The 13014-nt window shown below is 38.5% G+C and overlaps 1 protein-coding gene across 3 annotated transcripts in view; it reads left to right on the top strand.

Annotated features, from left to right (window-relative positions):
- Window positions 1–2404: 2404 nt before the first annotated feature.
- LOC136262359 (chromatin remodeling regulator CECR2-like) overlaps window positions 2405–13014 on the top strand; it is an 18559-nt gene continuing 7949 nt past the window's right edge. Inside the window, exons 1-9 of one of the 3 annotated variants that reach the window (XM_066056602.1) lie at window positions 2405–2577; window positions 2708–2751; window positions 2955–3043; window positions 6633–6736; window positions 8144–8242; window positions 9097–9184; window positions 9620–9837; window positions 11718–11883; window positions 12794–12868. In XM_066056602.1, coding sequence (XP_065912674.1) covers window positions 2745–2751; window positions 2955–3043; window positions 6633–6736; window positions 8144–8242; window positions 9097–9184; window positions 9620–9837; window positions 11718–11883; window positions 12794–12868 — 846 coding nt within the window. In that variant the 5' untranslated portion in view covers window positions 2405–2577; window positions 2708–2744. Of the gene's footprint in view, window positions 2578–2704; window positions 2752–2954; window positions 3044–6632; window positions 6737–8143; window positions 8243–9096; window positions 9185–9619; window positions 9838–11717; window positions 11884–12793; window positions 12869–13014 lie in introns of all 3 variants that reach the window. The other 2 variants (XM_066056601.1, XM_066056603.1) reach the window with 2 other exon arrangements.

Here is a 13014-nt window from a genome sequence, read left to right as displayed (position 1 = left end):
TTATTCAATGATGAGAAGTAACATGCACACCATAATTTTATTATCATCCATTCAAGTGGTTCTACACTTCAGCTTCAGACTTAAAACAATACTTTTATTGAAAGTTTGGATTTCAAATTACCAATTGAGAGACATGCACACTACAAGCTATAATCATAAATAGACAAACATCCTTGTAGTGAAAATACATGTACGATACAAAGATATATTCCCATTTATAGTATGCCAGGTTGACTGGTTCACTGTAACAATACATATATGTAGCCAAAAATTAAAGTGATTGTCACCTGGAGACTTGTAAAAGAGTTACACTAGGTGGCTATATATATATATATATATATAAGTAGCTGGGTTTGGATGGGAAGGGGGGCATACACCTTAACTTGTAATGTAGTGATGATATACCTGAGGTTCAAATGTGTAAGTAACTATCTACAAAATTGCTAAAAATTTAATGCTTCCACAAGACCAGCATACAGATGGTTTTGCATTTTGTACCAGTAAAACAGTCTAATAGTGCATACAGAAAAGTTTTCTGCCAACTGACCAATCAACAATTAAATAATGCCAACTGACCAAAAAAAGCATTTGTGAACTGATAAGTGTGGGGATGATATGGATGCACTTCAAAATTGTCACTCTCTGGATCATGACTGTTTTACATGATGGGGCAAGCCATTTGATTGGGTGCTAATGTTTTATAATGACCAAAGCCCACTAGTGGCATGATATAGGACCTAGTGTTATTGATAGCGCCTCTGTATACAAGGTATACACAGACCAGAGCACAGATAGTATGATGGCTGCTGCAAGCTAGACATTAGTATAAGATAGTAACTACAGTATAGGGTATACCCACAACAGTATGCACAAAGTATACAATAAGAATACTACACATATAAAGAAAGATACACAGGTACAGCTAGTGGGTATACACCATAGTTTACCCACACTACTATACAAAAAAGTGCTTGGAGCTTTGGGAAGATATTAAACTGCTTGACTTGTTTGGACTTCACAGGAAGCCACCAAAGTGCTCAATCTGTTTAGAACCTTTCTCGGACATGTGGCAGAACCAAACTGCACATGTCTGTCCTTGACATCTTAACTGTCATCACTATAGATGGGTGAAGTGTTAGTTCTCTTTGAAAAAATTCACTTTTCTTTTTAGCTGTTTTCTCAGGGTTCAGCTCAACACACTAGGGGTTATTATGGAGTAGAATATGAACCTTTAACCTTACAATGGCTTCTATCTTATTGCATAGAATGAAATGTGAAACCATATCAAATGCACACATGGCACTACACGACAAAAAGTTTTTAATATTGCGAATGAAAAAAAAATTCTCTGAGAAGCACATGGTGATAGTGCTGCTTTATCAAGAAGTCTTTTGCAATATGAGAAGTGCTAGTACATTGCCTGCTCTATAATCTGATTGGCAGAACAGTGTGGTATTGACAGAAGAATCCAAGTTTAGCAGGCATTCTAGTTTGTTATGTGAGCAGCAATGGTCAAGTGAGCTCCACTTAATTTGAAGCTATTTCAACGAATTTCTGGAATGGGTGAAGTGAATCTAATGCAAGACATGCTTGCTATACAAATCAGGAAATATTGTGGATGTGCTCGACATGACTGAGAAATAATTGCGTAGCGTATCACATCTATGGCAACTAGGGTAGCAGCACATGGTGGTAAGTAGAGTGGCAGAGAGAACAGGTTGTCCCAGTTTGTACGATACAAATTTAGGGTATCAGGTACAGCCTACAACACAAACAAGAGCTAGTCAGGATGAAATCCTAACTAGGTTCCACATGCATCTGTGACTTGCTTGTTTAGTACGTGGTCGCTCATCGTTGTACTGTACAAAGGGTGTAGAGTTTTTGTTGGAAGTGATCAGCAATAGAGGTAGGATCAATAACACCTAATCCAACATGATGGCATCATGGGAAGAGAAGGCAGGTGATCAGCCTCCTACTCTCCGAGGCCAGTGAAGGTTGAGGGAAAAGCCTTGCCGGTGGAGCATCCATTGAAGTTTTAGCAATGATTCGATAATGAATTTTACTCATGAAGGTGTCAATATCTACAGGCCAGATTGAAAATGAACACAATTCTAAATAAAACGCACCATATCGTAGAGCAATGTTTTTTTTAAACACAGCGAAAAGGAACGTAATCAGCCTCTTCTCTTCATCATAACTTTGTAGCTTCTCCCATTAATGCGCTGAATAATTACTTGAAACAGAAGCCAACTACCGTAGGTGATACTGAAGATCTCGCAAGATATAAAACTTGTATACAAACTCTACTGGTTATGTGCACACTGTTCGTTACGTCAAAACGACTTACTAAAGCATTCCGCTTACAGCTTTCCGTTCAAAAAATTTAGGCGTTATCAAAATGCGATTAAAGCGGTTGCGTGATACGTAAATATGCGGAGGATTGTGTGCTGAATTTTCTTCTCGCCTCAAGATTCTTTGCAGCAACCTGAATTAAAAAACGCCACACCGGACACGTTGTAAGTCGCTCGATACGTATTAGTGATAGAAGGAAGATAAGCGTCAAACTTGTTTACACGTGTGAGTTATTATAAAAAATGCGACCACGCACACGGGCCAGTACAATTTCCCAGCACTTACCTCATTGAAATGGGCAGAAAAAATTGTCGGTTACAAGCTAATTATCATTATTAATTGTTTCCCCCAGAAGATTTAGTGGACTTCGGAAAGGATTATGCGAAGTCTCAATGGACGGTAAGCATCTTTTTAAAATCTGTAAAATACGCACACTTGCACACATTTTTGTAACGTATTATGATCTATGTTAATGTTCTGTTTCATGTAATGTGAATACTTTGAATATCATCCAGAATTTCTGTATGTTACAACAAGTTAAATGGCTTGATGTCTACAGTGAAGCAGGACACATGTTAATACTGTATTGTGTGTATTTACAGAAATTCGTAGTTGGTGGGAAGTTCCCTGTATTGCACACTACTGCTATCTATTCCGGAATGCCTTCAAGCTACCACCGTTTGAGATAGAGGTATGTACTGCTTGATATCTTTTTCTGTAGTGTGTAATTGTGTCAATGTCAGTAAGACTGTGGTGCAGTTGTGAAGTGGTGAGGTGTTAGTGACAGTTTTTAAAAGCATAATGGCATTTCAAACAATTCTATTTGGTAATTTATTACCAGGTGTTGTTTTGTGCACGCGAGCATGAGTGTGTACTGCGTGTATGTGTGGTAGTGTAGTGTGTGCGTACCAGTGTGTGTGTCTGCATGTGTATGTATGTGTCACCAGACCCTGTTAAAATGGTGTCGAGTGTGGTTGATATTGTACAAGATACAGAATCAGTTTGACACACTACACACGCTATCACACGTCAAACATGCATACACGCACACACTACAGCTCACTCAAAAATACACATACATTGTGTCCACTTACATTGATCTAAGACTAAAGAGGGGGAGTTAATGAGAGTGGCATCTTGGTATGCCTGTTAGGAGTAATTTGTGAGCAGAGTGTCAGTGAGCTGTTTGCTTTATTCCCCACTGCTTCACTTCTACACTGTGGCTTCTACAAAGTTTCCAACAGCCTGCATGGCTTCCCTATGCTGTTCCTTGGCTTCATGTGGAAAATGTGTTGTTGTCTGCATGTGGACAAAGTGTCTGCATGATCTAGGGTCTTTTTTAGAACTGTCAGTGTGTATGTATGTATGTGTGAAAGTGTGCTTGTGTGTGTGTGCTTTGTGTGTGTGTGTGTGTGTGTGTGTGTGTGTGTGTGTGTGTGTGTGTGTGTGTGTGTGTGTGTGTTTGTGTGTGTACATGTTTAGTGTATTTAAGGAGACATGGACAGTCTAGTTGTCTTCAAAGACTTTATTAGCATACATTGTGGCTTCAGTCCTGCTAAAATTGCTCTTTTTTTAATTCCTAAGTAGCTCTTGTTTCTTCATGTGTAGCCAGAAATTTCCTGTGCAATGTCTACTTTAATCCATTAAGACCATTGTGTAGTATCATTCTATTAGGTGGATTTGTTTTGGGGTTCTTACACCCTCTGCTCTATGTTAAGATGTGGTTAGCAATTGTCAATTGTACAATGTGTAAACAGCAAGGTATTCTACTGGTAAAGTGATGTCATATTTGTGTGTATGTGTGTGTGTGCAGCCCACTTAGCTGTAACATCAATGGGTACCTGGTGTAAACTGGGGAAGCAAATGCCAACTGTCCATGTCTCATATAGCAGATGAAGGTCCAGGTACCCACACGTTTACCTGTGAGACATGGTACAGCCTTACTAGTCCTACCCCAGGAGGTTTTGCCTGTGCTGACTCCTAGCACCTGCAGGTGTCACAGTGCTGGTTCACTGGGTAGGCGTGACCACGCCAGCAGCAGCCACAGTTACATACTAATACTACTCAACATAACACATGTTGTAAATACACATCCACACAATTATAGCCAAGTCACATGATACCTTACATATGTAGACCTAATTTGTGGTGTTTCATCCAAAGGCTTGTTTTACCTGCAAATCTCATTCATTACCTTTGAAAGAGAATTTGTTGTACACTCTTGATTACTTTTTAAACAGCCAGTAATGTTTTGTCTTTGCAATCATAAGGATTCTAAGCGTGTTGCAATGTGGGAACTGGAGGTATTTCCAGCTCACTTGTTATTTAGATCGATAAACAGTCTTGTGTTTTGGTCTATTGGGTACTCTGCATGTGTGTGTTTGTGTGTAGTACATGTGTGCGTGTGCATATGTGTGTACAGGCTGTATTACAAACACAAGTGCAGTCAAGCATCATATAATAATCGCTGCATTAGAATCAGACCGTATTCCAAATGACGTCACACGAATTTTCTATTTGGGGACTCTTATATTTTCGAGCATCATCACCAATGGCGATCGAGATTTCAAACATTGATATAGAGGCCAGCAAACAAGATATCGAGGCAAAACTACCAGGTTTGGTTATTACAACAAAGAAACAATAGTATTTCTTCTAAACTTTGAAAACCAGCTGAAAAGTCTAATCTAGCATTAGAGAATAGATTTTATACCCTTATAACTGTACCTGTTAGTTTTAGGTTAATATCTTCTTCAGGATTGAATGGAGATTTAAATCTTTTAAACCCCATTGAAACTCTCACTTGTAATTGTTAGAATACCCCATATAGCCGTGGCCATTTTATTTTGTGACATCATTTGGAATACGAGCTATTGAATGTTTTTACCCTTAACAATCACTTGTTACTAAGGGTAATTGTCACATTTTTATGTTAAATTATATTTCAATATCTATTGGCTTCATTATATCACCTCTGCTGGTAGTTATGAATATTTGGTTTGTGGTTCTGTTAATTGTTTTGAGATATAGTTATATTATACATTGCGTCTACTGTAAGGGTCATGGTGGTAAAGAGTTAAGAAGATGTCTGTTATAATATTTCCATTCTAGAAAGTGTCTTGGTTACCAAGGTATTAGTGAGGTGTTCTGACATAATTACAAATGGGACTATGGACTATTGTCCTGATTATCAAAGTAGGGTGCCCTTTAGTAGTAGTATCATTTCAGGGTGTCCTTTTAGGAAGTTTCCATTGTACAGTGGAAGTTACACACTGCGATATACTTGTAGATGTGGGTGTTTCAATCAAGAGCCTCACATTACCTCATGTTTGCCCTAGCCATGTAGTCTTATGTACTCACTCCATTATAGTTATTGTGAGGCTTCTGGTTTTCCCCTTAGTATAATAGGAATTAATCTTCACAACAGGCTTGCCTCTCAGAATGAACGAGGCCAGGTAGGTGTTTTCAAAGGTAGCTTCTTTTGTACATTCGATTGACAGGTTTTAGCAAACTAATTTAATTTGACACCTGTTGTTAGTGATTCAGTAAATTGCTACCTGACACACCACAAGTCTTGTGGTGAAACCTATAACATTCACAGGTTTCAGGATAGCTTACAACTTAATATAAAATGGAATTTAATAACTTCAGTTGGAATCTCAACATTTTAATAAGATGCTTCATGTCTGTGTGATGGAAATTTCCCGACGTCCTCTTTATATGCTTGGTATATTTCATATATAATTCCCTTAAAGTAGACCCCGTTAGGAAATGTTTTATGATACAAAATGTGGCTGTTGTGGGACATGGGATTTATGAAACACTGGAACTTATTTTTGGGGTATGTGCAACTATAATTCTGTTGTGTAGTGTTTCAATAGTGTCTTCATATATAGGAGAGGCTACACTGGGAATACCTCAGTTAGGAATATATCTATAGAGCAGAATTTGTCATGTGGTGCAAGAGTTACACAAGGAAATTTTGGCGTAAGAAAAATTTGACAAATCAGGTTACTTCGTCTAATTTAAATTCGTCAAATGCTCTTAAGCACCTTTAAAAGTACAAGTTTTATCTACAATTCGTCAAATCTGATGAAGCGTGAATTTGTCAAAATTTTCTTACATTTAAATTTCTTTGCATATGGTAGAGTGGTTTAATAGTTAAGGGTATGAGCTACACATCATAGAAAGCATTAACACTACTTGTGTAAATCCAAGGTTTTCCATATATGGTGTGAATCAAGGTTGTAGCTAATGTACTGTATGTGTTCATTCTACAGGAGTTGGAGGATGCTCTACTTGTTGACTTTGATCCAGACCCTTCCTCCCTTCTGGTTGAGATCTATGCCATCTTTCTGACTGGTATACTGGGCAAGCCTGTGACGTAAGCTACCGTGTGCGTGTGTGTGTGTGTGTGTGTGTGTGTGTGTGTGTGTGTGTGTGTGTGTGTGTGTGTGTGTGTGTGTGTGTAAAAAGTTTCGTAGATTAGCAAGTATGGAGGTAGTTTAGGGGAAAAGTTTTGTAGCTAAGTATTGGTGTAATGGGCTAAGTTGTTTAAGGTTATGGTATAGTCACGGGCAATCATTCAAAACTTTGAATGCCTATCAATACTTTTCCATAAAACCAGTCTAGCATCATGAAAAATTTACAATGAAGGTGGTGAAGCCCTTCATATTTAATGTTTTTTATGTAGTTTGAGGCAGGTGGAACACTACAATTTGTTGTGGCAACACAAGTAAGCCAGCTCATACATGGCTCAGCTCCAGCTGTCACTACCATGTTTTTCCACCACAGAATACAGCCAGAGGAGGTTGGACGCGCTCTATATTGCCTTTAATTGCATTCTTTTCTTTGGTATTTCACGTGACCCTCAATAGTCATAGTACAAATTTGAAAAACTATGGGGTTGACTGGGGTTGATTAGATATTCGGATGGTGCTTCACGTAAGCTTCAAGGTGATGTACTTTGTTTTATAAAAGCGCTTGGTGATTGGGGTGAAATTAATAAGTTGCGGTTTGGTGTGTAGAACTTCTCCAGAATTGTCACGTACGTATTCTATAATCAGAACAATGATACTTTATCGAATTAAACTGAGATCGATGTATAAACCTCTTCTATAAAACGAGTTTCGCTTAATTTGTTTTAGGGGCGCTTAAATCGCATCCAACCTCCTCTGGAATACAGCAAAAGCTGTAGGCTCTATTGGCATTTCTGGGGCATAGTGATACTATATATTAAATTTATTAGGTCCTGTGGAAGCGTTTTGGGCGTGTTTCTTCCTAGTGACGGAGATACAAGCTTTCAAAGAGCTTGTTTCACTCGAAAATAGTACTAAAAGTTCAATAAAACATCTATACAACCAGTAACTTAAAAAAAATCGCTTCCACAGGACCTAGATATTTTGGTTGTTCAGCTACTTGTGTTGAAATTATAAGGACTCAGTAATCTGTTAGTCTGGTTTTCGAGACACATTCCTCTATTATAGTGGACCACACACCCATCATTGTTCTGCAGTAGAAACAAACAAGCACAATTAGTTATATTGCTAACACAACACAGTTGTTGACATTATTTATCCCTGTGTGGGTTTTGTAATTTGTTCCACCCACACATTTTAAAATATTCTGTAACCTTAAAAGAACAGTTTTATAGCTAAGTAATATGTACTAACCGTTTCTGCTTCAATATGTTACATATATGGTACGTAAAATATTATAATACTTACTTGAGTGTCTTGGCATGTTTGTTGTACCTGTTCCCCTTTATTTTTTGTGTACATTATTGATACAGGGAAGAGAACTGGTCCTTTATGCTCAAACTTCACCTTGAATGGCGGATGGATTATCTTAAAGAGACCTTCAACCCTCTGGCTGGTGACAAAAAATACAAGTGAGTCTTCTATATCTATCTGTTGTAACTTGTAAGCTGTTTGGGATTTTTTTTTTTTTTTGCCCTTAGAGTTGAGTTTCTGACTCCATGCCATACAGGCTTCTTGTTGGTTCCTAGTATGATTAACTGTAAACTATATGTGTGGTGGACCATGAAACTTTTACAAATTTTTCTTTTTCAGAGGTAAAAAGTCTAGACCTCCTGGAGCTAAAATTTTATTGTCCTTTGTATGGGAGGGTTTTTTCTGGGGCTTCTATTCAGAGAATTTTGTTAAGTGGTTGCTTTGTAGTTGGTTAATTGTAAGTGAATTAGGGTGATATATTGAAAGGCCAATATGGTTGTTGATAGAATACAACTGTTATTGAAACTGCACATTGAAGATACAACTATCTATAACCTGTGTTTTATATACACATACAAACCCATGTAATTATATGCATGTACTGTGTTTATTTGAATAAAATGAATGACCACTAAAAGGAATAAATTATGTAACGTTTATCGGATCACCTATTATCATACGGTATATGGTGCTTGTGTGTGTGGGTTTTTCTTATCATTTCTAACTTAATGATGACCTTTTTTTGCAAGAGTCCATATGTGCCACAATGTGCCTTTGACACTTATGGGCTCCTGTTTATTGACTTGCCTATTGTTTGTGTGTTTCTCATACAGTAAGTGATGCAAGATCTCATATGATCATGTGTGACCTCGAAATGAAATGCTAACAGCTGTACATTCTTTGCTACCTATTCCCATTGATAGCATTTTAAAGACTGTCTGAGATGATTTAATTATATATTGTTATTGTTAGTAAGGTTCATGCCTGTTCATTGTGATATTATTTGTTGCAGAAACTTAACTACAAGAGAGAAAGTGGAATTGTTACATCGGTTATGTCACTGGAGACTGGAGCTGGATGATATTGCCGACCTGTTGAAAGTCTGTACTGTTGTATAGTACTGTATTGCTTGTATATGTACGTGTGTGAGTGTGTGTTGTGGTGTGTGTGCGTGCGTGCGTGTGTGTGTGTGACGCGCACATGTACACACTATACACACACACGCACACTTTATATGTACACACACAAACACGTATGCATACATACACTACACACGCACACACACACACACACACACACACACACACACACACACACACACACACACACACAGTGTACGTACGTGAGTGTGTTGTGGCGTGTGTGTGTGTGTGTGTGTGTGTGTGTGTGTGTGTGTGTGTGTGTGTGTGTGTGACACACGCATGCACACACTATACACACACACGCACACTCTATATGTACACACACAAACACGCGCGCACAAACACACACACTGTACATGCACAGAATTTTTACATGATAAAAAATCATTATAGGGCCTGGAAGCCTTAGATCTCAGACTAGAACCAATTGGTAAAGATGGGCAAGGACACATATACTGGTACTTTTATGGCACAAGGTTATATCGAGAGCCAGTGGAGAACTACAAACAGAGGTCAAAGGCTAAAGTTCCAGTGACCTCCAAGTCATCCAGTAGTCGAAAGAAGCCAGCAAAATCAAAGAAAGCAGCTGCAGAAGCAGAAGCCGTAGAAGAGTGAGTGTCTGAAATTTCATAGCACAATGCTAATGTGTGCAAGTAATTCATTTTAGTACACCATATTTCATTATCTCAAATACCAATGGTCCCTTATATTACATCTATGATTCATCTTTTCTGTATTGCCAAGAGAAGAATGTATCCTGTATCTATCTGTTTATATTCCTATACACATGTACAGTAGGGGACTTTAAAAAGTTTACATTTGGTTCAAAAAGAACTAGTGTAATACTATTGGTAATACTATTAGTAATTACCATTGGTTTTTACGATTGCCTTAGTAATTACAATAGTAATTCCAATTGCTTGTGTTGTGTTGTATGTTCTACAGGTATTGTTTTGTTAATTGACTGCTACATGACAGCTACTAAGTTACAAAAATTTCACTGCCCTTGCTGTTATCAAGCTTGTTGCCAGCTGGTAATTACACATTTAATTTGTTCTTGCCCCTCTGTGTGTGGTTGTGCATGCAACTGGCAACTAGACTTGTTTTGTTTTAAACATGTAAACATGATAGTAATTACGATATGTTTGGTTTTTACCATTACAAAGGTCATCGTAAAACTATTACATTACAATGGTCTTTACAAAACCAAATGTAAACTTTTTAAAGTCACCCACTAGTTGTAATGCAAATCACAATCTTCTCAAACTGAAGATACGACTATCTATCTAAATGTATGTGCTACGTACATTCATTTCCATGTATATAGACAAGACATGAGGCCAATGACTTTGTATCATTGTACAGAGTTGGGTACCTTTGGGACCAAGGCCACTATAGTGAGGTAGTGTTATTAATGAGGTCGTGAAGTACACGACCTACTTGACATGGTCACTACATTGAGGTGGTATCATACAGTATGATAGTACTACATACAGTGTGGTAGTACTACATACAGTATGATAGTACTACATACAGTATGATAGTACTACATACAGTATGATAGTACTACATACAGTGTGATAGTACTACATACAGTATGATAGTACTACATACAGTGTGATAGTACTGTATGTATAGTAGAGACCACGAAGGTGTGGATGTAGCCCATGAAACGACATTACACAAAAACTAGCCTCACTATACCCAGATGATGATGAAGTATTGGACCTATTCGTTAGGTAAAACTTCCCAAACAAGCCTTCAGATCAAGGGGAAAAGCTGTGTCTGGCTGAAGCGATGTCGAACAGTGAAAAAATCAAGCCCGTAGCCTTGCCATTACTGAGTTACACTTGTCTGAAGGCATCAGTCAGTCAGTTACTTACAGCGAAAGGTGTCAATTTGACGGTAGCACATGATGGCTTCCCTTTGTAACGGAAATCGTCTGTATTTTCATAGTGGCTACTTTGATTGCAGTGGTGCTACTTGATTCGTAATGCTGTATAACAGGTTGAACATAGCTGACAACGAAACATAATGGATACTTCTCTTTTCAGACGATAATTGATAGCTGGGGTGCACGGTGCCATTTTTCTTTTGATGCAGTATGTGTGGGTTCACCAGTCATAATGTTTTTTTTTTTTAAGGTAACAAACAAGTACACAAAAAAATTTGGAATTTTCAACTAGAGTAGGGACCACAGCACATCGATAAAAAGCACTGGAACAAGCTGGAGTGGTGCACGATATTAAATCACAGTAAAACAATAAGAAGTGTTATATCTCTACTGTGCTCAAGATACCATAATGGAAATGCACAGTAGGGATATAACACTTCTTATACAGCTTGTTTCAGTACTTTTATCGATGTGCTATGGTCCCTACTCTAGTTGAAAATTCCAATTTTTTTGGATACTTTGGTAATTGGTGTATAGGGCCTTAAATTTGACACAAACTTAAGTAACAACACTTTTCTCTCATATACTGTTTTGTAGGGGTGAGGTTCCCAAAGAGGAGTGGGAGTTGTTGTGCTGCACTGCTGAAGAATGGGAGGAGTTGACTGAATCATTTCATGGTAGCAAGCAGAGCTATGAGAGAGCACTATATAAAGCACTCAATGATGAGTTGCTGCCTGATGTTCTGCAGGGTATTGCTGCTAAGGTGAACAATTGTGTATGTAGTGTAGTGTAGTATAAGACTAGCGTGTGTGTGTGTGCGTGTGTGTGTAGTGAGGCAAGTGGCTAGAGCACTGGCCTGGTAATTGAAAGGTTCTATGTTTGATGCCGAGTTGACAGTCTACCCAGCTGATTAAATGGGGACCTGGTGACCTGATGTCAACTGGGGAAGCAGCCCACCCAGCTGTAACATCAATGGGTACCTGGTGTTACCAGGGAAGCAATTACCAATTGTCCATATCTTACCCAGCAAGTGAAGGTACAGGTGGGACTTGAGGTGCCCACACCTTTGCCTGTGAGACCAGCACAGCCCCCTGCTCGTTATCAGTCCTGCCCCAGGAGTATTTTAAACCTACAAACCCGAGTAGCACACAAGTGTCCCAGCTTGTGCTGTTTCGCTGGGTAGACGTAACCATCTAGCATGGTAGCTGTAGCTGCTTTGCTGTTTTTGCGCGTGCGTGTGTGTCTAGTGTATGCAGTAAGTGGCAAACATTGGCCTGACAATTGCTAGGTTCCAGATTTCATGCGTAGTTGGCATTGTTTCCTTTTGAGAACAAGAAGTTTTTTTCATGTTGCTCGAGTATACTCTGCTATTTAAATAGGGGCCTAGTGTTAACTGGGGGAAGCTGTGTTGTCGATACCTGGGAAAGTAAATGCTGACTGTCCATGTCTCACATAGCAGGTGAGGATCAAGTTATGTCTACAGTTTCACTCATTAGACATGGTACAGCCTCCAGTGGGATACTACTCCTGTCGTAGGAATATTGACTTGTAGCAGTAATGTATGGGTAGGTGTAACTGCAGTCAAAGGCTTTGTTTTATGTTGTTTGTGTGCTTGTGTATGTGTGTTGAGCTTAATTTAACATGTTTTCTACTTGCTATTATTTATGCTGTAGGAGAGGAAGTATAAGAAGAAATTATTAATGGATGCACCAAGAAGGCAGTCAAGTAGAATAGCTCTAAAAACTGAGGTAAATTGGTAGTCTGTATGTCACTTTCATAAGTCAATATTTCTCTTTGTACTTTACTATCCTTTTTCTCCTAACCAATTTTCCCTGTGTTATATAGTTGTATTTCTGATGAAGTCTACATAGCATTAACGGAATAGATATTGTGC

The sequence above is a fragment of the Dysidea avara genome, chromosome 7 (genome assembly GCF_963678975.1).
Source record: "Dysidea avara chromosome 7, odDysAvar1.4, whole genome shotgun sequence".
NCBI lineage: Eukaryota > Metazoa > Porifera > Demospongiae > Dictyoceratida > Dysideidae > Dysidea > Dysidea avara.
Note: the sequence above shows the minus strand (reverse complement) of the source record. Positions and strands in the feature narration are given on the sequence as shown.